The following is a 20,258-nucleotide window of genomic DNA, read 5'->3' on the forward strand; positions in this document are numbered from 1 at the left end:
CAGGAGACACTTAAGGGGCACAGGGCTGAAAGCAGGGTGCAGGGAAGTGGGCAGGGGTATGGAAACGGGATTGGGGGCGCCTGGTCTCAGATTGGGGGTGGGGAGTCTGGAGCTGGCTGGGTTGGAAAGAGAGTTCTCAGGCTGGCAGGGGCTGAGTGGGGGCTTCCGGGCCGCGGGACAGGGTGCGCGCGGTGCGCGGCGGGGCGGAGGCCGGACGGGTGGGGCGCGCGGTGCCCGCGGGCGGGCGGGCGGCGGGGAGGCCGGTGCGGGGCCCGCCGCCCCCCCGGGGCCGGGCCGGGCCGGGGGCGGGGCCGGGCGGGGCCAGCGGCGCATTAGCGCCTTGTCAATTCGGCTGCTCAGACTTGCTCCGGCCTCCGCGCCCGCGCCCAGCGACGTGCGGGCTGCCCAGCCCGCGCCCTCCCGCGCCAGCCTCCAGCCCCGCACCCCGCGCCGCCGCAGCCGCCGCCCGCCGCCTCCTGCCGCGCGCCCCCGGCAGCGCCGGCCCCATGCCCGCCGGCCGCTCGGGCCCCGCCGCCCAATCCGCGCGGCGGCCGCCGCTGCTGCTGCCCCTACTGCTACTCTGCGTCCTCGGGGCGCCGAGAGCCGGATCAGGAGCCCGTGAGTACCCGGCGTCCTGTTCCCTTCTTCCCGCCTGGGCCGAGAGCGTGCGCCCCGGGGGCAGCTGCGGGGGGAGGGGGCGCGGGCGCCACCTGGACGGCCCGGGAACAAAGGAAGGCGCCCCCCGCGCGGCCCTCGGGGCGCCCTCACCTGCGGGGCGCACGGTGCCGCAGTCCCCCGTCCCGAGGGTCCGGCTTCCGCGCCCTAGGCCTTCTTACCTGGGCCGCCCGGCCGGGGATACCCGGCCCTGACCCGGGGGGTCGGGGGGCCGCGGCCTGGGACTTTCTGAACTCCGGGACCCGGCGGGTGCACGCAACAGCTCCCGCGGACTTGGAGCCGTAGAGACCGAGGGGCACCGCTCCCGGGCAGGGGCGCACGCGGTAGGCGCGTTGGGTGCTGGCTCTGGGCGGGCCCCCCCACCAGTGGAGGGATGAGCCCCGCGAGGAAGGCGGGGCGGCGGGAGGGGGGCCGCTCTGGCCGCCTGGCGCGCGGCCCGGGGTCCCCGGGGACGCGCCTCTCCGCGGGCCGGCGCCGCCGCCCTCCCCTGGCGGGACCCCGCGCGCGGGGGTCCGGGGAGTCCCAGCCACCGGCGGGCTCGGGACCTTTCCTGGCCGGGCTGCGCGTGGCTGAGAGCCTCCAGCGAGAGAAATCTTTGTGAGCGAGTGGGTGAGAGTGAGAGGGAGCAGGAGCCAGCGAGTCGGGGCACCGCGGGCCCAGCCTTGGTTGGAGGGAGGGGGACCGGGAACCCACAGCCTCGCAGGCCGAGACCACTGGCCTGTCAGGAGCTCCTGGCCCGCGGCACTCTCTCTCCCCCCACCCAAAGTACACCCCCTCCAGGACACCGTTTCTACATCCAGACCCTCTCTGGGACACACCCAGAGACACACAAAGACACACTGGCTTGTGGCCCGTCACCCTCGCCCTCAGATGAGCGCACACTGCATCCCAGATGCACATTCGCACACCATCGGGGCGCGCACACACACATTCCATCCCTGACACACACACATTCGTGGTCACATACATTCCACGGGGGGAGGCAACACAGGGGTATACACGCAGGCACAGCTTGCCCTAGACGTTCACAACCACTCCACGCACCGATCCAGGCGCTCATGTCCACTCGGGCCAGCACACACTGCTCCCCAGGCCATCCCACCCTGCACAGAGCTGTTTGCAAGCTTCCTGTGGTGCGTCTTTAGAAAGGACAGGGTCTGGGCACCTCCTGGGGGCACTTGCTGAAAGCCCAGCACACCCCAGGCGCCTGGGCAGGTGAGGGGATGCCCCAGGCCATCCTGGCGTTCCTGGCAGCTCCGTTAGGCAGTGAGCAGCGCCTGTAAAGGCTATTCTGCGTGGCCGGCTTTGTTTTCCAGCTCCTGGAGCGGCAGGCAAAGGTGGTGGAGGTTGGGGGGGGGGACTGTTGTGTGTGTTTTTTCCTTTAAGGGGGAAGAAATTAAATAAAAGATTCTCACACCTCAGCAATATGTTTCTACTTACGGTGTGTCTTAGCACCTGACCAATAGGCGGGTGGGTCGTAAAGTATCTGCAGGTACCAGCGGGACAGGAGATGGGACCCCTGTCGGGACCCCGGGATGGAGGCCACCCTCCTGCCTTGCTTGCAGAGAATCTCACACTTTTCCCTTTTAAAACACATGGTGTTCCTTTTTAATAACGGCAGTGGCTCCAGATTGGGAAGGGAGAAGGAAAAAACTTTTAAAGGCCCCAGCTCTGTGTGAAAAGCAGGGAGGCAGGGAGCAAGGGGGGTGGGGGGGGCTGTCCAAAAGTGTAGCTCAGGGATCTGCTTTGGGGAGCCTTCTAGGAGGCCCCCCAAACCAGGCAAGGGCCCCCACAACCTTAGTGGGCTGTTCCCAGCTGCTTCGCCTGGGTGCCTTGGCCCATTGTTTGGGGAGGCCTGAAGGGAGTTGGGAGCCAGCTGGGACCCCAGAGCTGGGAGGGGCTGTGACCTTAATAGTTCCTAGGTCCTGCAATGTGCTGGGTCCTGGACATCGCGATCTCATCTCATTAATCTCCCCAACAGGTAGAACTTATTTTCCTCCCATTTTATGGAGGAGGAAACTGAGAACAGGAGAGGGGAATCCAGTGGCTCAGGTGCTCCAGCTAGGATTGGCACCAACGTCCCAGGAGAAGTCCTCCCTCTGACCTTTTCTGGTGGAACCTGGGGTTGGGGGGGGACTGGCCTGTCCAGGCCCGCCTGGCCTTGCCCTCCCGCCCTGTACACCCCCCCCCCTCCCGCCCAGCCCCAGGAGGGCAGCTGCAGCTGCTGGCTGGCAATCCTTGCCAGCCCAGGCCAGGCGGGTGTGGCAGAGGGGCAGTGCCCCCCAGCCAAGACCCCCCAGAGAGCCCCTTCCTGGCTAGACCCTGCTGGCGGGTGGGGGGCAGGAGGGGCGTGACCTACCCCCAAAGGGTTGAGAGTGGGCCTGGGGTCCAGGCAGGCCCGGCCGTGCCTCCCACCCTGCTGGGGGGGCCCAGGCAGGAAGCGGTGGGTGGGCCAGGGCAGAGACGCTGGCACGCCCGAGTTCATGCCGAAGGAATTCCGAATTAGCGGGCGGCTGGCTGCCTGGGACCTCCGGGGCGGCCCCCTGGCCCCCGCCCCCGGCCGCCCCCGCCTCCTCGACTCTGGCCCGCTCAGTCGGCTCCTTCGCACGGACGCTGAGACCTCCAGCGAGCCCTGGGCCAAGCCCCAAACGCAACTGTGATCCCAGGCTCCAGCGAGAAATGGCCCTCAAGCCAAGTTTGCCCCGGAAAATTGTGAGGGCCGGCCGGAGAACGGCATGGACCCCATCTCGCCCATCTGGGGCTGTGAGGGCCAGCACAGGGCAGCCGCTAGCACTCAGAGTGCCTCCCAAGGGGCCAGGATGACCCTCTCCTTGGCTGTCATCTCAGAGAAGCTGGGCTACCTCCTGCTGTCACTGCTGCTCCCCCCACCTCCAGTCCCTTTTTACAGCAGCCTGGGGATCCATTTAAAATGTAAATCATCCCCTGCGCAGAACCCTGGAATAACCCCTCCCCACCAGGTCTGGCACTACTGACCTCCTAGACTTCACTCCCCACCACTCCTGCCCCAGGACCTTTGCACTTGCTGCTCCCACCACCTTGGAACTATGTGCCAAGCTAGAAAATCCCTAGACATTTTCATGGTGATTTCTTTCACTTTATTCAGGTCTCAGCTCTAATGCCTCCCCACATAGGCCTCCTGGGCCATTGAGCTGCCACCACTAATATGTACTTCACTTTCTTCCTTATTTATTCTTAGATATTTATTTGTTCTTTCTCCTGTTGATCCCTTGGATTCAAGGCCTATAAGGGCAGGAAATTTGAGTATCTTGGTCACCATTGTGCCCCCAGCTCCAGGCAAACTGTAGGTGCTCCATGCATGGATGCATGAATGAATGAATGAATGAATGAACAAGTGAGTGAATAAGTCCTCACAGCTGCTCTTGGTGGAGGGAGAGGCCCCTTCCCAGAGGCTCAAAGAAATAAAACGAATGGGCCAAGCTGTCTCCAGTGAACTGGGGGCACTTGAACCCAGGTCAGCCTGGCTTAATGGTCCCACAGGGTTGTCCTTAAGACATTTTCACCCCTCTCAAACATGTAGTCGATACTGTGATGCCGAATTCCCAGATGGGGAGATTGAGGCTCAGAGAGAGGTAGCAGGGTCTTGCACATATATCTGTGAAAGCCCTTGCCCTTATCTGGACCTTGACTTCTCCTTGGATAAAAACAGACTCCTCCTAGGTTCTAACCTCCAGAAGGGGAAGACTTGGCATCCCTGAGAGCCTCGTGCCCAGCACCCAGTCCATACACAATCCTGTTTAGGAAGTCACTTTCCATCTCACCTTCACAATGGCCCTAGGGATCATGAGGGTTTTTGTTCCCATTTTGCAGATTATGAAAAATGAGTTGAAGGAAAGAACAACAATGCCAAGTCCCTTTGGATAGGGGCTGGGGGTCTAGAGTTTGCCTCAGCCTTCTTCAGTTCCGGCAACAGCACAGAGCAGAATTCTGGAGACCACCAAATCAGGGATTAAATTGTGTGCCCTTTCCTGAGTGACTTTGGGCAAGAGATGATTTCTCAGAGCCTCAGTTTTTTTCACCCATAAAATAAGCAGGATTTTAGTATGAGTCACGGTACTCCATCTTCGAAGCATCTTTCCCCCCAAAGACGATGTGTGAGGTTCTAGGGATACCAGTCTTTGCTTTCTAATTGTCAAAAATAAAATGAAAAGAAAAGAAAAAAGCAGAATGTGATAGTTGCCAGAACTATGTGCCAAGCTAGATTTCTTTGAATCTGGATGGACATTTATACCTGAGTTCTGTGTCCACTCCCAGAGCCTTGAGCAAGTCTGTGAAGAAGCAGCTTGGAAAGACCTGAGCTGTGGGATCACACAGCTCTAGGGCTGAATCTTGCTTCTGCCACCAATCTTGGGCTGGTCATGTGCCCTAATTGAACCTCTGTCTCCTTATCTGTAAAATGGGAGGGAGACAACAGGAAAAGGCTCCCGCACAGAACTGCCATGGGTCCTGGAGGTCCTAGTATGGTGGTGGCGGGGGGGGGGGGGGGCGGTTCAGAGTGACTCCATCTCAGGCCTGACAGGCCCTCCTCTCTGACCCCAGACATGGCTGTCATCAGCCCCCAGGACCCCACGCTCCTCATCGGCTCCTCCCTGCAGGCCACATGCTCAGTGCATGGGGACCCACCAGGCGCCACCGCCGAGGGCCTCTACTGGACCCTCAATGGACGCCGTCTAGCCCCTGAGCTCTCCCGTGTGCTCAACACGTCCACCCTGGCCCTCGCCCTGGCCAACCTCAACGGATCCAGGCAGCAGTCTGGTGACAACCTCGTGTGCCATGCTCGCGACGGCAGCATCCTGGCGGGCTCCTGCCTCTATGTTGGCTGTAAGTGGGCCCCCATGATAACTAGGGGTAACTCTTGTGGGCAGCGTCTCCCTCTGGAGAGGGGCATGGACCATGGGCCCTGTGGCCCACTACTGACAGTGGGCATGGTGGCGCAGATGGGGTGGAGAGAGGACCTAGAACACCCACGCCCTGTCCCCAAGGGATCCCTGGTAGGCTGTCATGCCAACATCCACTCTGTTCACCCTCCTTCCACTCCAAGGTGGGGGCCCAGCTGGTGGCTAGCGACTTCTCCACCTATAGAGGGCTGGTCCAGACCCTCAGCCCCCTGCACACCCTCCACCCTTCCCCAGTGCCCCCAGAGAAACCCTTCAACATCAGTTGCTGGTCCAAGAACATGAAGGACCTGACATGCCGCTGGACGCCGGGGGCCCACGGGGAAACCTTCCTCCACACCAACTACTCTCTCAAGTACAAGCTGAGGTTGGTGGAGGCCCTTGGGTGACACGTGTTCTAGTCTTGGCTAAAGCCCACGGTCTCCAAACCTGGTGTCCCGTCTGCACTCCAGGGCTGCCCTGGGGAGGTCTGGAGGGCCTGAAAGGACCTCCGAGTGTCCTCACACCCCCTCCTGCCCTGCAGGTGGTACGGGCAGGACAACACGTGTGAGGAGTACCACACGGTGGGACCTCATTCCTGTCATATCCCCAAGGACCTGGCTCTCTTTACCCCCTATGAGATCTGGGTAGAGGCCACCAACCGGCTGGGCTCAGCCCGCTCCGATGTGCTCACGCTGGACATCCTGGATGTGGGTGAGCCCCCCACCCCAACTACTAGGCCCACAAGGGATCCTGCACCCCCCTCTCCTAGCTCAGCTCCGGGCTGCAGCTCCAGCCCCGACCCTGCTGGTTGGGGCCGAGAGGAACAAGGCATCCACCCATAGGTCCCCAGTCCCCTGAAGCAGCCAGGATACCCCCACTCTGTGGAGAACACCTGGCCTGGCTCTCTCCCCCTCGGCAGCCCAGGTGTGCAGGAGGGGGCCCCGGGGGGAACTGGGAGGGGGCGCCCAGGTCGGGGAGGCGCCCCAGGAAGCCTCAGCCTGGAGCTGGGGAGGGGGGTGCGCAGGCGGGAGGCAGGAAACAGATGATCTGCGAGCAGAATTGGGCCTAATCTAATTAGGGTGTTTCTCAGCCCCAAGCAGGCCTGTGCCTTAACCCTTTCAGACCCTTACTAAGGCCTCAGGGGGAGAGGCCAGACCTCCGTGCTGCCCACCGGGCTCCCAGAAGGATCCCCAGAAGGCTGGTAGCCGCCCCCCACCTCAGTCTGCTTCCTGCTTTGCTTCCTCAAGCCCTGAAGCTGCAGTGAGCAGGTTCTGAGCCTCAGTTTCCCCTCTGCACCAGCAAGGCTGTCATATTGAAAACCTCTGCAAAGTAGGAAGGATCTGGAAGTGCAGGTGGGCCGTGGGGGGTCAGGAGGAACTTCCCAGGGGTCTGGCAGCCTGCTGACCCCTGAGCTCCTGGGCATAATAAGAACAATGTCATCAGCCAGGCAGATGGCTGCTTTTCTGTAGTTCCCCGAAGATAGGATTATATTTCTCCTGTCATAGATAATAATGGTGATAACAGCTAACATTAATTGAATGCTTCTAGGTGCTGAGTGTTTCCCAAATATTATCTAATGTAATCCACCCGGCTGGAAGCAGGGAGGGGGTAGAGGGCAGGACAGAGGCAGGTGCCCCCGACAAGCCATGTGCTCTGAGATCTGAACCCAGGTGGGGGCTGGCCATGTGCAAGGACGGCTGGCTGATTAAGCCTTGCCCTGCCCCGTCTCACAGTGACCACGGATCCCCCACCCGATGTGCACGTGAGCCGTGTCGGGGGCCTGGAGGACCAGCTGAGTGTGCGCTGGGTTTCCCCACCGGCCCTCAAGGACTTCCTCTTCCAAGCCAAGTACCAAATCCGCTACCGAGTGGAGGACAGCGTGGATTGGAAGGTGCCTGACAATCGACCCCCCTCTCCCCTGGTCCCCATCCCACCTCGTGCTTCCCTACCCCCCACCCCTACCTCTGGCCTCTGACCCTGCCATGGCCACCAGGTGGTGGACGATGTCAGCAACCAGACCTCGTGCCGCCTGGCCGGCCTGAAGCCAGGCACAGTCTACTTCGTGCAGGTGCGTTGCAATCCCTTCGGGATCTACGGCTCCAAGAAGGCAGGGATCTGGAGTGAGTGGAGCCACCCCACGGCCGCCTCCACCCCTCGTAGTGGTGAGCACCCCCATAGCTCTGGGTGGTCGGGAGACCCGTCCCAAAGCAGCCAAAGCCTCTGTTTCTTTGTTTCCTCTGAGGGAGTAGGGGTCTCAAATTGGTGGCCCTTAGGTCCATTTTCTTTGACCTGTTATTTGGAAAAAGAAAAAAAAAAGTGACCAACTTGCAGACATTCAAAACCAGGAAGTTTTCACACAAATATCCTTGGTTTCCTAGAAAATTGAATGATCTAGAAAGTGTTGGTGCACCTGGCTGGCTCAGTCGGAAGAGCATGGGACTCTTGATCTTGGGGTTGTGAGTTCGAGCCCCATGTTCGGTGTAGAGAATGCTTAAAAATGTAAACTTTTTTTTTTTTAAGATTTTATTTATTTATTTGAGAGAGAGAGAGTGAAGGACAGAGAGATCACGGATTGGGAGGGGAGGCCAGAGGGAGAGGCAGGAACAGACTCCCCCCTGGGCAGGGAGCCCGATGCCAGTCTCTATCCCAGGGCCCTGGGATCATGACTTCAACTGAAGGCAGACTCTTAAACCACTGAGATACCCAGGCATCCCTAAAAATAGCATCTTTAAGCAAGGAAATGTAACAGGACACAGCTGGAGTGTGCCCACAGCCCCCATCAGCACTCCTCATTCAAGGGTCTCATTTTCCAGTTCCCCACCTGGCCCATTTTACCCACCTGTATCCCCTCCCTAGCCCCTAAAGGCAGGTGGGTTTGAGACCTCTGCCTCTGTGGCTGATTGGCTGCCAACTCTCCCTCTAATGGGTCTTGGGTTCCCCTTCTTTCTTTTTCTTTTTAGTTTTATTTATTTGACAGATCACAAGTAGGCAGAGAGGCAGGCAGAGAGAGAGGAAGGGAAGCAGGCTCCCTGCTGAGCAGAGAGTCCGATACATGGCTCAATCCCAGGACCCTGGGATCATGACCTGAGCCGAAGGCAGAGGCTTAACCCAATGAGCCACCCAGGAACCCCTTGGGTTCCCCTTCGATCCAAGCAGGGGAGTGGGGACAACCAGGAGCCTGGGTCTGATTGAACCCCTTCCCTTCTGGGCTTTCTCTAAGCCCATGATCCTCCATTCTCTCCTTTGTGAAATGTTATGAAATACATTAATTGAAATATCTGACCTCAGCTTTTCCATCTGGAAAGTGGGTATAATAATCATACCCACATCAGGCTATTGTTAGGGATAAATGAGACAACCCAAGAAAAGTTCACTCATGGTGGGCGCCTTCTCAGCGTTTGCAGGTAGTAGTTACTGAGCCTCCTAGCTCTTGCTTCCCCATGATTTCACCCCAAGGGAATCCCTTTTCTCAGGTGAGGACCCCGAGCCCCTAGGACGTTCAGCCAAGCCCCCAGGGCCACACAGCGATCTGAATTCAGTTTCCTGGAAGTCCAGGCCCATGCTTGTGGGTTGATGGGGAAACTGAGGCCCAGAGGGGGTCCCAAAGCCAGGGACAGCCAGTTCCCCAGCCCTCATCCTGGGCCCCTCCAGGTTCTGGGGGTGGGCGGGATCTAGCGCGGCTGGGAGGGGCCTGCGCCTTGGCCCCTGCTCGTGCCCAGCACCTGCGATTCTTGCACGCGAGCCAGTAGGCGGCTGCGTCCGCTGGAGAGGCTGGGGAGGCCGGGGGAGGCCAGCAGGGGCGGTGGGGGCCGTGGCCGTGCCAGGGCCTGTCAGCGGGTTCCCGGCGTTATTTATGACGTGAGGCCGATGTCCTTATCTGCCGGCCTGCTAGGGGCTGGCTGCGGCCGGCAGCTGGACAGACAGGCCGGCCTCCCACCTGGCCCTCCCAGCCCACTCCCCACCCCACTGGCTCGAGCTCTCAGGCCTGTCCTGGGGACTGCCTCCCTGCTCACACACCCCCCCCCCCCCCGCTCCCTTCATCCTTCTGTCATTCTCTTACCCTGTATCTCTCTGTATTTTTGCCTTTTGGGGTTTCTGTGTCCCCACACACATGGTCTCTGTCTCTGCCTGCTGCAGCCCTCTCTCCACCTCTCCCTTTTCTGTCCCTCTGCGTCTCCTTGGCTGTCCCCTGTTGCTTTGGCCCTCCCCACAGCTCCCTGTCTCACCTTGTATCCATCTTTTCATCTCTACCTCTTTCTCTCTCTCTCTCTCTCAAGCTCTTCCTCACTAGTGGCGCCCTTTCTCAGTCCCTTGCTCTGGGACGGGGTCTCATCCCTCTGGCCCTGGCTCCTCTCCTCCTTCCCCTCCCTTTCACTCACACCTGGTTCAGACCACGGGAATCAGGTTCCTGCAGGAGACGGGGGGGGAAGTGCCCCCTCCTTCCCCTGCCTCCCACCTCCTCCTGGGCTCAGCTGGGCTGCTGTGCTTGGGCGGTGGAGGGACCCGATCCCGCGGAGACACCCGGGAGGGAGGTGCCCAAGGGAAACACCGTCCGCGGAGCTGCAGAACCTCCCTCTCCGGCCCTCGCGCGCCCTCTGGCGGGCGCACCGTGACGCTACCGCTTCCCCCGTCAGAGCGCCCGGGCCCGGGCGGCGGGGCGTGCGAGCCGAGGGGCGGCGAGCCGAGCTCGGGGCCGGTGCGGCGCGAGCTCAAGCAGTTCCTGGGCTGGCTCAAGAAGCACGCCTACTGCTCGAACCTGAGCTTCCGCCTCTACGACCAGTGGCGAGCCTGGATGCAGAAGACACACAAGACCCGCAACCAGGTAGGAAGGAGAGACCGGCGGGCGAGGGATGGAGTGGTGGGAGCAGGGAGGGAATCGGATTGGGGGCGGGGGGAGGTCCGCAGCCCCCAGACACTGCCTCCTTCCTTCCAAGCACAGGACGAGGGGATCCTGCCCTCGGGCAGACGGGGCACGACGAGAGGTAAGGGGAGCCCACCCCTACTGGGTGGGTGGGCAGGGAGGGAGACAAGGGCCCCTCCTAGTGGCCACAGGCCGTGCCCCCCTCCCCCCAGCCTTAGAGTTGCTGAGATGGAATCCCTTCCTCCCTCTCCTAAACCAGCGTTTACCTAACCACCCAGTGGTCGCCTGGTCCTGTGGCCTTCAACCTAGTAAAAGCATCTGACCCCCGAAAATGTCCAAAGTGGAATATAATCCTCAGGAATGAACATACTCACCCCAGTATGAGCGCCTACTGCATGCTCACTCTGCGCCAAGAGTTTTACCCACAGGGTACCCCTTGGGACAATTTTTCCTACTTCTCAAATGGGGGAAACTGAGGCCCTGAGAGGGGGCAGTACCCTACCGGAGGTCCCCAAGCTGAAAGTGATGGGGCCAGGACCTGAACTGGGGCTTCCTCGATTGCTCTGTGGTACTGGCCCCTCCTATACTCCCTGCTTAGCTTGGCTTCCCCTCTGCCTGCAGGTCCTGCCAGATAAGCTCTAGGGACTGGGGCCACCCTCCCTGCTGCGTGGAGACCTGGGGGCCGCACCCAGACTGGGGGCTAACTCTGTACCCTCGCCTCAGGGCACCCAAGCACCCTCGGCAGGAGCTGGGGTGGATATTCTGAGGGTAACACCATCTTTGGTCTCCACATGAGGCCACTCTTGGGTGCAACTCCAGTGGGTGTGTGTATGAGGGTTGGCTAAGCTGCCCAGAACCCCTCCCAGGGCTGGGGGTGAAGAGGGGTCATTGCTCCCCCCACCCCATCCAAAGTCTTTTTAAATAAACAAGCTATTTAGGTGCCCTGATTGTGAAGCTGTTTCGGGCTGGACTGGCCCAGGGTAGGGGCTGTGGTGTTCAGGGGAAGCATGAGGAATCCTAATGGCCCTATGGCATTGGAGTCTTTGGGTCCCAGAATTTCAGACTCTCCAGGATGTGAAAGATCTGGTTTTAAATTCATTGGAGGGTGTGATTCAAAATGCCATTTCTACTGGGAGTGGGGGGAAGGGGGGTCTCTCACCTGGCATCCCTGGCTTTGTGGGGCCTCCTCCCCAGTGACACCCATCCCAGCACCCCAGGACACAGAGACAGTAGAGCAGCTGAAAATGAAAGGTCCTTTATTGTGGGAGTCACAGCAAACTCAAGGGCAGTGAGCAACCCGGTGGCGTGTGACCCCCAGCCAGCTGACAGTCCAGGGGTAGGCTGGGTGCCATTCACCCCATTTTCCGTATCCCTCGGGAGCCTCCATCACTCAACAGACTCTGCATCAAATCTAAGGTCCTGAAGAACCTCGCTGATCGCTTCCATGGTTTTAATTACCCTACAAGAGTGGATGGGAACTATAAATAAAACCCAGATGGAGCAAATTAGCCGCCACTGCGCAGCTCCTAGGGGGCTGTGACAAGCCCCGGGCCCTCCTGCCTGCCGCCTAAGTTCCAGGCAGCGCCAGTGGCCAAGAGAACCATTTGGATGCCAGGGAGGAGGGGTAGTCTGTGGGTGAGAGTGGGCAGAGAGGAAAAAGCCATCTTGGGTGGGTGCCATCCGAAGGTTGTGCTGTGTCACAGAGCAGATAGCAAGTGGGAGTGCACTTGTGCGTGCTGGAGCAGGGCTGGGGGCAGGAATGTGCAGCCTGTGTCTGGTGGGCCTGGGCAACCATGTCCAAGCTCTAAGTCCAGCCATGGGAGTGGGACTGGCATGTGTGAGGTGCCCAAATGTGTCCCGGAAATGCACAGTGAGTCTGGTGTGAAATTGCAGGGTGCAGGTCCTGGGGGCAATGTGTGCGTATGTCTGGTACCCCCAGGTAAGGGCCCTGATGTGCATACCCTGAGGGCTGCGTGCAGGTCCAGAGGGTCAAGCCAGTATGACTGTGCCAGCTCGAGGACACCCCTAGCTAGGAACGGGTGCCTAAAGGTACATGTGCAAAGCTACCACCACCAGCCCACTGGGAGGGAGTGCTCACTTCATCTTCAGCTGGCGCATCTCCAGAGTGTTCTCCTGCTCAGACAGCTCTGGTGCCCCCATCAGCTGCAGCAGAGCCACCTGGTATGGGCAACAGGGAGGGCATCATAACTGGCAGAGGTCCTCCCCCGGCCCTCCCACACAGATCAGGAAGGGAGACACAGAAGCACCCAGAAAGGGAGCTATGACCCACAGTCTCAAGGGGCGATACTTTGCACGGGAGGAGTCTGGGATTCAAAGGGGCTGCTGAGGAGGACCCAGTGGGCAGGCCCTAGAGTGTGTGGGTGCTGCCCCGTGGGTGTGGTCGCAGGAAGGCGTGGCATGGGAAAAGCGGAGAAGGCTCAGCCAGAAATTGGGGGCAGGGGTGGAGCAGGCGTTCGTCTGCTCAGGATGTGGCAGGGTGGAAGTAGGCAGAACACCTAGACTGGGATTGGGGTCTCCTAAAGCAGCGTGGTCTGGAAATCCTAGTTTGGAGACGATGTGGGCGTGGCCTCACGTGGGTTTGGTCTGGGAACTGTGTGTCTCGGCCAGGATTGGCTGTAAGGGCAGAGTAGGCGGGGCCTTGGAACCCCCCGCGGAGGGGCAGGCCCAGAACCTAGGCTGGGATACAGGGTTACTCAAGGCCGGGTGTGCCGTGGAAATTCACTCTCTCCAATATTCAGGGGGCTGAGAACCAGAACGGAAGCAATGGGGACTGCCAAAGGGGTAGGAGCGGAGTGGGAGGGCACTGGGCCTCCCGGCAAAGCGCGGGGACTGTGGGAGGGGGTGCTGAGATGAAGTGGGCACGTCCTGGCACTAAACAAAACTTGAACGACCGGAGAAGGACTGGAGAGATCAGGGCCAGAGAATCCCAAGTGAAACCTTAGTGGAGTTTTTGAGGTGGGAAAGAAAGAAGTGGGGTCAGGGGCGCCGGAGGCGCACAGTGGGCCGTGAGAGACCAGGCGCTGTGCAGGGGACCGGGGCTGGGGGTGGGGCCTCACCGTGGCCAGGCGCGTCTGCTCCAACTGTTGTAGGCTGCGCACGTGGCTCGCGAGCAGCGGCTGCCCTCTGGGTCCGGCCAGCTCGGCCTCCACCGCCAGCACCTCCCGCGAGGCGGCGGCGAAGGCCTGGGTCACCTCGTGCACCGTGCTCCGGTAGCTCGGGAAGTCGTAGGGAGGACCGCTTCGCTGGTACTGGAGGTGGCCTCTGCGGCAGGTGGGGGTCCTGAGGCTACGCCCTCAGGCTCTCCTGGCCCTGCATTCGCACTGGCCACCTGAAAGCCCCCAGCAAGTGTCCCTGGACCCCAGAGTGTGGAGGACGCTCTCTGACTCCCGCAGGGTAACCGGAGATGGGCCCACTCCTGCGCCTGGGGAAGGGAGAGGCGCCACGCGCAGTGGTCCACGGGACAGTGGGACCGCGCCCTGAGTTCCAGAGGGGGAAAGCAGAGATCTGGTCCCCCAGCGAATCCCGCCCCACCTCTGACAACGCAGCCGCAGGGGGATCCAGCTCCGCCCCCGCTCACGGCCATCCCCGGAGCCGGCCGGGGGTTGCACTCTGCGACCCCTGCCCGCCCTTGCGCCCGCACTTACTCCTCCAGCCGGCGGAAGGCCTGCGCGCGCTCAGCCTGCAACTGGTGGATGCGCTGCACCAGCGTCCGGATCGGGGCATCTTTCTACGGAGCAGGGGGCATGGCTGGGGCATGAAGCCGGTCCCCCCAAGCCTATACCGCCCACCCCGCGCCTGTTCCTGCTTGAGCCCGGGCTCACCCAGGGCCACGCTGGCTCCTCGCGCTCCGGGACACCGGTAGCCACCGCAGCACCGGGCACCGACGGGACAGCGGAGTCCACCGAGGCCTTGGCAGTGATCATGACTGCGCAGCCCCGGCCCCGCCCAGGACCAGGGCGCTCCATTGCGCCAGGCGCCCCCTGCAGGCCCGGAGGTCTTTCGACCCCAAGCAGGTGGCCAGCTGAAACCGAAACCTGAAGACCTGCAGCGAAGACCGCGGTCTTAGGCCTGACCTATCCTCCTGCGTGTTCCCGTCGAACGCATTTTTTCATCGTGTTTGCCCTCGAATGTAAAGCAAGGGCATCCCTCGGCTTGTATACACTTACCCCAATATCGACTTCATGTCACCCTCACATCCTGTCCCCACTCCAATAAAGAAAACAAAACCCCAGAAGTCACATTTTGTCTTCCATGGTAACATGGCTGTGACTGGATTTGAAGTGGTTCCGATCCTGTAGAGCCCAAAAGGCCGTCTTCCAGCTGCTTAACAAATTTGGCAGTTACTATGTGCCTTCCTCAGAAATGACCTGAAGAGGGCCTGTGCAAAGGCCCAGAGTCTGGCGTAGGTACAAGGCCAACAAGGTCTCACTTTAAGTGCAAGGCAGGCCTCAGAGCTTTCTGCTGGGGGTACACTCTGTAGTCTGAGCTTTGGGAAGCTTTTTTCCAGGGATAAACGTGGGATTAGACCAGAAAGATGTTGGCAGCCTATCCTGGGGGGCAGAGGGCAGCTGACAGGGAGACCTGTGGAAAAACTGAGACACCAGCCTTCAGCAGGCACTCCGGGTGTCAGGAGTACGACAGTATCACTGCCCTGGGTTGTCATCTGACACCAAGTCCAAGTCACCCTGAGATGAATAAAAGGCTGGCCTTACCAGGGCCAGTCCGGGAACTACAAAGCTCACCTGATTCTCAAGAGCATCAGCACAAACTTTAGAAACACCCAGGCCCACCCTGCCAAGACTGATGTCACAGGCATCAGGTAGGGCACAGGAGCTCCTCAGGTTCAGCAGAGACCAGAGGTCTTACACGAGGTGGGGTGTCTACCTACCCACAGCACACCTCCAGGGCACAGGCATGAACGTCATCAAAGTGCCTAAGGAGGGCGCAGTCAGTGATGTGGCTCACCTGCAGTCCCTAGAGAGCCTGCGCTGGGAGTTAGTCCCATTTATAGATGACAAAACCCAGATGTGCAGGCTCATCAGGCTATGTGGCAGAGGGCTGAGACCACAGCACATTATACAAGTGAGATGACCAGTACCAAAGGACACAGGACACTCAAGGGCTATGCACAATCAAGTGGCAGGGAGTCCCCAAGGCAGAGACCCACGACTCAACCAGCTCTCCCTTGGACAGACCAGCCACGCAGACACCAGTTACTGCTCCAGTCAATGAAAGGGAAACTTTATTGAGGCCCCAGGACCTTGGGGCTCGGGCAGGAGGCCGCCTCGCGGGCAAAGAAAGAGCCGGTAGAGGGGCCTTATTTGACCTTCTTTTTGGGGCGCAGGTTGTTGGTGTGGCCGCACTTCTTCTTGCGGCAGTTGACGGCGCGGGGGTGCAGGCGAGCGTAACACCTGCACAAGATGAGAGAGTGGTGAGGCCACAGCCCAACCGGACAACCTCCTTCCCAGGGCCGCCCCTCCCCCCAGGGTACACACTTGCGGCAGATCATCTTGTCGCAGTTGTATTTCTGGGCCAGCTGGCGGAGCGAAGGCTCGATGATGCCACCCCGGAGGCGAAGCACCAAGTGCAGGGTGGACTCTACGGGCGGGTTCAAAAGAGACAGTGACTGAGCCTGGCCCCAGCACCTCAGGTAGAGTAGGGTCCCCCAGACCAGAGCTCCTCAAATGTGATGGGGTATTCTATACACAGATGGACACACTGGCAAGAACCAGCCCACAGAACCTCCATCTTGCTTCCCACTAGCCCTTGGGGAGTCTGAGGCTAATATGTGCCAACTATAGTGTGCATCGGGGTTTCCTGACAAACAAGGTTACTTCTAAGTGGTGCAAAGATGATCTTTCACTTTGCTGAGCAAAATAATTAAATCTAGTTGCTAACAAAAGGGACATCAAGGGACGCCTGGGTGGCTCAATCAGTTAAGCAGCTGCCTTAGGCTCAGGTCATGATCCCAGCATCTTGGAATCAAGTCCCACATCCAGCCCCTTGCTCTGCAGGGAGCCTGCTTCTCCCTCTGCCTCTGTCTGCCACTGTGCCTGCCTATGCTCTCTCTCTCTCTCTGACAAATAAATAAAATCTTAAAAAAAAGGGGGGGGATATCAAGGGGGTACCTGGCTGGCTTAGTCAGTAGAGCATGTGACTCCTAATAAAAATATGTATTTTTTAATTTACTTATTTTTTTTTTAAAGAGTTTGTCAGAGAAAGAGATAGTACGCATGTGCATGCACATATGAGCACAAGCAGGGGGAGCAGCAGGCAGAGAAGCAGACTTCCCACCAAGCAAGGAGCCCGATGCTGGACTTGATTCCAATCCTGATTACCTGCCACAAAATCTTTCTTTAAAAAATATGGGCGCCTGGGTGGCTCAGTGGGTTAAGCCGCTGCCTTCAGCTCAGGTCATGATCCCAGGGTCCTGGGATCGAGTCCCGCATCGGGCTCTCTGCTCAGCAGGGAGCCTGCTTCCCTCTTTCTCTCTCTGCCTGCCTCTCTGTCTACTTGTAATCTCTGTCTGTCAAATAAACAAATAAAATCTTTAAAAATAAAAAAAAATTAAAAATAATTAAAAAAAAATTTTTTTTAGGGACACCTGGGTGGCTCAGTTGGTTAAGCAGCTGCCTTGGACTCGGGTCATGATCCCAGAGTCCAGGGTTCGAGTCCCACATCAGGCCCCTTGCTCATTGGGGAGCCTGCTTCTCTGCCTCTGCCTGCCTGTGCGCTCTAACAAATAATCTTAAAAAAAATATTTTAGAGAGAGAGAGCATGAGCAGGGGAAAGAACAGAGGAAAAGGGAGAGGGAACCTCAAGCAGATTCCCTGCTGAGCCTGATTTGGGGCTGGATCCTAGGACCCTGAGCTCACGACCCCAGCTGACATCAAGAGTCGGTTGCTTAACCTTCCTGAGCCACTCAAGTGCCCCAAATAAACTTAACAAGCAAACCAACAACCTACCCCTCAAAAACCAAACAACCAAACAAAAGGGGCAGGCAGAGGAGAAGCAGCCTCCCCACTGAGCAAGGTGCCTGATGGGAGACTCAATCCCAGGACCCTGGGATCGTGACCTAAGCTGAAGGCAAACTCTTTTTCTTTTTTTTTTTTTTAAAGATTTTATTTATTTATTTGATAGACAGAAATCACAAGCAGGCAGAGAGGCAGGCAGAGAGAGAGGAGAAAGCAGGCTCCCCGCTGAGCAGAGAGCCCGATGCGGGGCTCAATCCCAGGACCCTGGGACCATGACCTGAGCCGAAAGCAGAGGCTTTAACCCACTTAGCCACCCAGGCATCCCTGAAGGCAGACTCTTAACCGATTGAGCCACCCAGGCATCCCTAAGATTTTATTTTTAAGTAATGTTTACACCAAACATGGGGCTTGAACTCACAACCCTGAGATCAAGAGCCCCATGCTTTATAGACTGTGCCAGCCAGATACCAATTTACCGCATTTTTAAACAAAACAGTCTTAAAAAAAAAAAAAAAAGGCAAGAACATTAGAAACCACTGCCACTTGGAAAATGAAGTGGAGTTAAGATCTTGCCTCCAATGAAAACTATTTCATAAAAAGAAAATTCATCAGCCTCATCTGATCCTCACCTTAAGACAGCCACCACTCTCCCCTCCCCCCCAGCGTTGCCAACGAGGCCATCAAAGCTTGATCCTGGGTCCTAGACCTCCTGGGCCCTGTCCAGCCACCCTATCCTTAGTACCTTTCTGGATATTGTAATCTGACAGAGTGCGGCCATCTTCCAGCTGTTTGCCCGCAAAAATCAGACGCTGCTGGTCAGGGGGGATGCCTGGAGAAAAGAAAGCTCAGTTACTGAGGCTCTGGCAAGCATTTTATTGGCAGCTTCTCCATAATCCACAGGGATGCTCTGGCATTACCCACAATCTGTCAAAAGGGAAACTAAGAAAACGAGAACAAGCTGCCTTCCCAAGCTCACACAAGTCCTGGCCAAGGCTGAGGTCTAGACAACCCATCTTGCACATGACAATGGCTCCTCTGGGCTGGGGACTCCCGCGGGATAGCCTCTGGACTCAGCCCAACTCACCCTCCTTGTCTTGGATTTTGGCTTTGACATTCTCAATGGTGTCACTGGGCTCAACCTCGAGGGTGATGGTCTTGCCCGTCAGGGTCTTCACGAAGATTTGCATCTCTGCGTCTGCTGGAGAATAGAAAGTAGAAATGGAAGGGTGAGAACTGCAGGTGTGAGGAGCTTGAGCTCAGAGGCTGGCAAGCCTTGGCCCCACCAGCCCCTGTGCCAGCATCAAGCACAACTACAGGCTCACCCCAGGGCCTGCTTCCTTCACCCCTCTAAGCCTGCAGCCCAAACTTGTCCTATAATCAAGGATCATGCTTCCTCCACCTTACCCCAGGGCCCCTGTGGCAAAGTGTGCTTCATGGGAATGAGGGCTGTGGTTACGCTTCTTGGGCCGAGCAAATGAGATCGTCAACTTTTCTTTTTTTAAATGTTTATTTATTTATGTGACACAGAGAGAGATCACAAGTAGGCAGAGAGGCAGGCAGAGAGAGAGGGAGAGAAGCAGACTCCCTGCTGAGCAGAGAGCCTGATGCAGGGCTCGATCCCAGGACCCTGAGATCATGACCTGAGCCAAAGGCAGAGGCTTAACCCACTGAGCTATCCAGGCACCCCAGATTCTGTCAACTTTTATGATGGAATGAGAAGTACCCGGCGGGGACACTATTCTGCTTTTATAGCTTTTCTTCTGGTGTCTTGGTCTTAAGATGGGATCTCCCCACCCTCCCCTCCCTACCACTCTGTAAGCCACATCTGCTCCACAAGCAACCCTTCCTGCAACCTGATTGGGAATTCCATTTTAGTAGCCACCCCTCCAACACTCTTTCCTGCCTTGCAGTTCTCTACAACTCCACGCTCAGACACCCAACACCCTGGCTTCCTTCCGAGTTTATAGCCAAACTCGCCAGACCACGTTTCCTGCGTCTGCTCCAACCTATAAACAGTATCTGCCAACCACGTGCCAGGTACTTGTTTACACATAATTCCATCGTCATCCCTCAACACCCCCGACAAAAAAACCCTTGAAGGTGGGCGCTACCACCCTCTCCTTACGGATATATTAAATAAGGCAGGTAGAAGGAAGGAGAAAAAGGTAGGAAAAAACCTCGTAGGGGAAGAAAACTTAATGATTCTAAGTCGACTGGCACACAACATGGCACGGAAAAAAATCTATATACTTCATACCAGTTCTCCATTAAAGGATTTGTCCAGGAAGACCATCCTCGCCCCCAGGCCCTGTGGGACAGCTTGGGCTGGCGGGGCACACAGGACCCTCTCCCAAAACCCGGTTCGCATTCCGGGGCCCGGTCCCGCTCGGAACCCCGGCGCCACGCGCCCAATTGAGCCGACCCGGCTGTCCTGCGGAACCCGGGCCGCGCGGACGGGTTCCGGGCCACCTCCTCAGCTACCCGAACGCCCGCAGTCCCCCACAGTCTACCGCCCGACCCCCACCTGGCGCGAATCCCCAAGGCCGCCGCCACCAAACCGCTCCGCCACCTCGTTGAAGAGAAAGAGGGCGGCGGAACCGGAAACCGCCGAGTTGCCGCCGAGAGCGCCTGCGCACCGAGCACGCTGCGCGCTTGCGTCACAATCCGCGCCGCGCGTTTTACCCCACCCCGGCCCCGCCCTGCTGCCATGTTGGGTGCTGGCGAACGAAGCCGTGGCGTCTGTGGGCGAGTGTCGCCAACCCGCTTCCGGGCTCGGGCCTTTTCTTCCAGGTCACGTGAGGAGACGACTTC

The 20,258-nt window shown here is 58.6% G+C and overlaps 2 protein-coding genes across 14 annotated transcripts; one reads left to right on the plus strand and one right to left on the minus strand.

Annotated features, from left to right (window-relative positions):
- The first annotated feature begins 279 nt into the window (after window positions 1-279).
- On the plus strand, window positions 280-14,711 carry CRLF1 (cytokine receptor like factor 1). 6 transcript variants are annotated; one of them, XM_082707005.1, is made up of 9 exons: window positions 280-618; window positions 5,254-5,535; window positions 5,847-5,976; window positions 6,133-6,302; window positions 7,325-7,482; window positions 7,585-7,753; window positions 10,226-10,413; window positions 10,531-10,573; window positions 13,866-13,994. In XM_082707005.1, the coding sequence occupies exons 1-9, from the start codon at window positions 507-509 to the stop codon at window positions 13,868-13,870; spliced, it is 1,257 nt and encodes a 418-aa protein (XP_082563131.1). In that variant the 5' UTR covers window positions 280-506; the 3' UTR covers window positions 13,871-13,994. The 6 variants fall into 6 exon arrangements, with proteins under 6 accessions (XP_082563131.1, XP_082563129.1, XP_082563130.1 ...); XM_082707003.1 differs by lacking the exon at window positions 13,866-13,994 and adding an exon at window positions 11,074-11,394 and having other exon boundaries at window positions 10,526-10,573; XM_082707004.1 differs by lacking the exon at window positions 13,866-13,994 and adding an exon at window positions 11,074-11,394.
- Window positions 14,712-15,686: 975 nt separating this feature from the next.
- On the minus strand, window positions 15,687-20,179 carry UBA52 (ubiquitin A-52 residue ribosomal protein fusion product 1). 8 transcript variants are annotated; one of them, XM_082707120.1, is made up of 5 exons: window positions 19,972-20,179; window positions 18,532-18,645; window positions 18,190-18,276; window positions 15,969-16,071; window positions 15,687-15,884 (listed from the first exon to the last, which is right to left on the minus strand). In XM_082707120.1, the coding sequence occupies exons 2-5, from the start codon at window positions 18,632-18,634 to the stop codon at window positions 15,791-15,793; spliced, it is 387 nt and encodes a 128-aa protein (XP_082563246.1). In that variant the 5' UTR covers window positions 18,635-18,645; window positions 19,972-20,179; the 3' UTR covers window positions 15,687-15,790. The 8 variants fall into 8 exon arrangements, with proteins under 8 accessions (XP_082563246.1, XP_082563247.1, XP_082563248.1 ...); XM_082707121.1 differs by having other exon boundaries at window positions 18,532-18,642; window positions 19,972-20,108; XM_082707122.1 differs by having other exon boundaries at window positions 19,705-20,068.
- Window positions 20,180-20,258: the final 79 nt, after the last annotated feature.

The sequence above is a fragment of the Mustela nivalis genome (genome assembly GCF_964662115.1).
Source record: "Mustela nivalis genome assembly, chromosome: 1".
NCBI lineage: Eukaryota > Metazoa > Chordata > Mammalia > Carnivora > Mustelidae > Mustela > Mustela nivalis.

Bases quoted from the DNA above. Each gene is read 5' to 3' on its own strand.
- UBA52 (XM_082707116.1), bottom strand. From the start codon at position 18,634: ATGCAAATCTTCGTGAAGACCCTGACGGGCAAGACCATCACCCTCGAG. The intron at 18,277-18,531 runs GTGAGTTGGGCT...TCTTTTCTCCAG, and splicing joins CAAAATCCAAGACAAGGAGG to GCATCCCCCCTGACCAGCAG. The intron at 16,072-18,189 runs GTACTAAGGATA...ACCCGCCCGTAG, and splicing joins AGATTACAATATCCAGAAAG to AGTCCACCCTGCACTTGGTG.
- CRLF1 (XM_082707000.1), top strand. From the start codon at position 507: ATGCCCGCCGGCCGCTCGGGCCCCGCCGCCCAATCCGCGCGGCGGCCG. The intron at 5,536-5,846 runs GTAAGTGGGCCC...ACCCTTCCCCAG, and splicing joins CTCCTGCCTCTATGTTGGCT to TGCCCCCAGAGAAACCCTTC. The intron at 10,414-10,525 runs GTAGGAAGGAGA...CTTCCTTCCAAG, and splicing joins CACACAAGACCCGCAACCAG to CACAGGACGAGGGGATCCTG.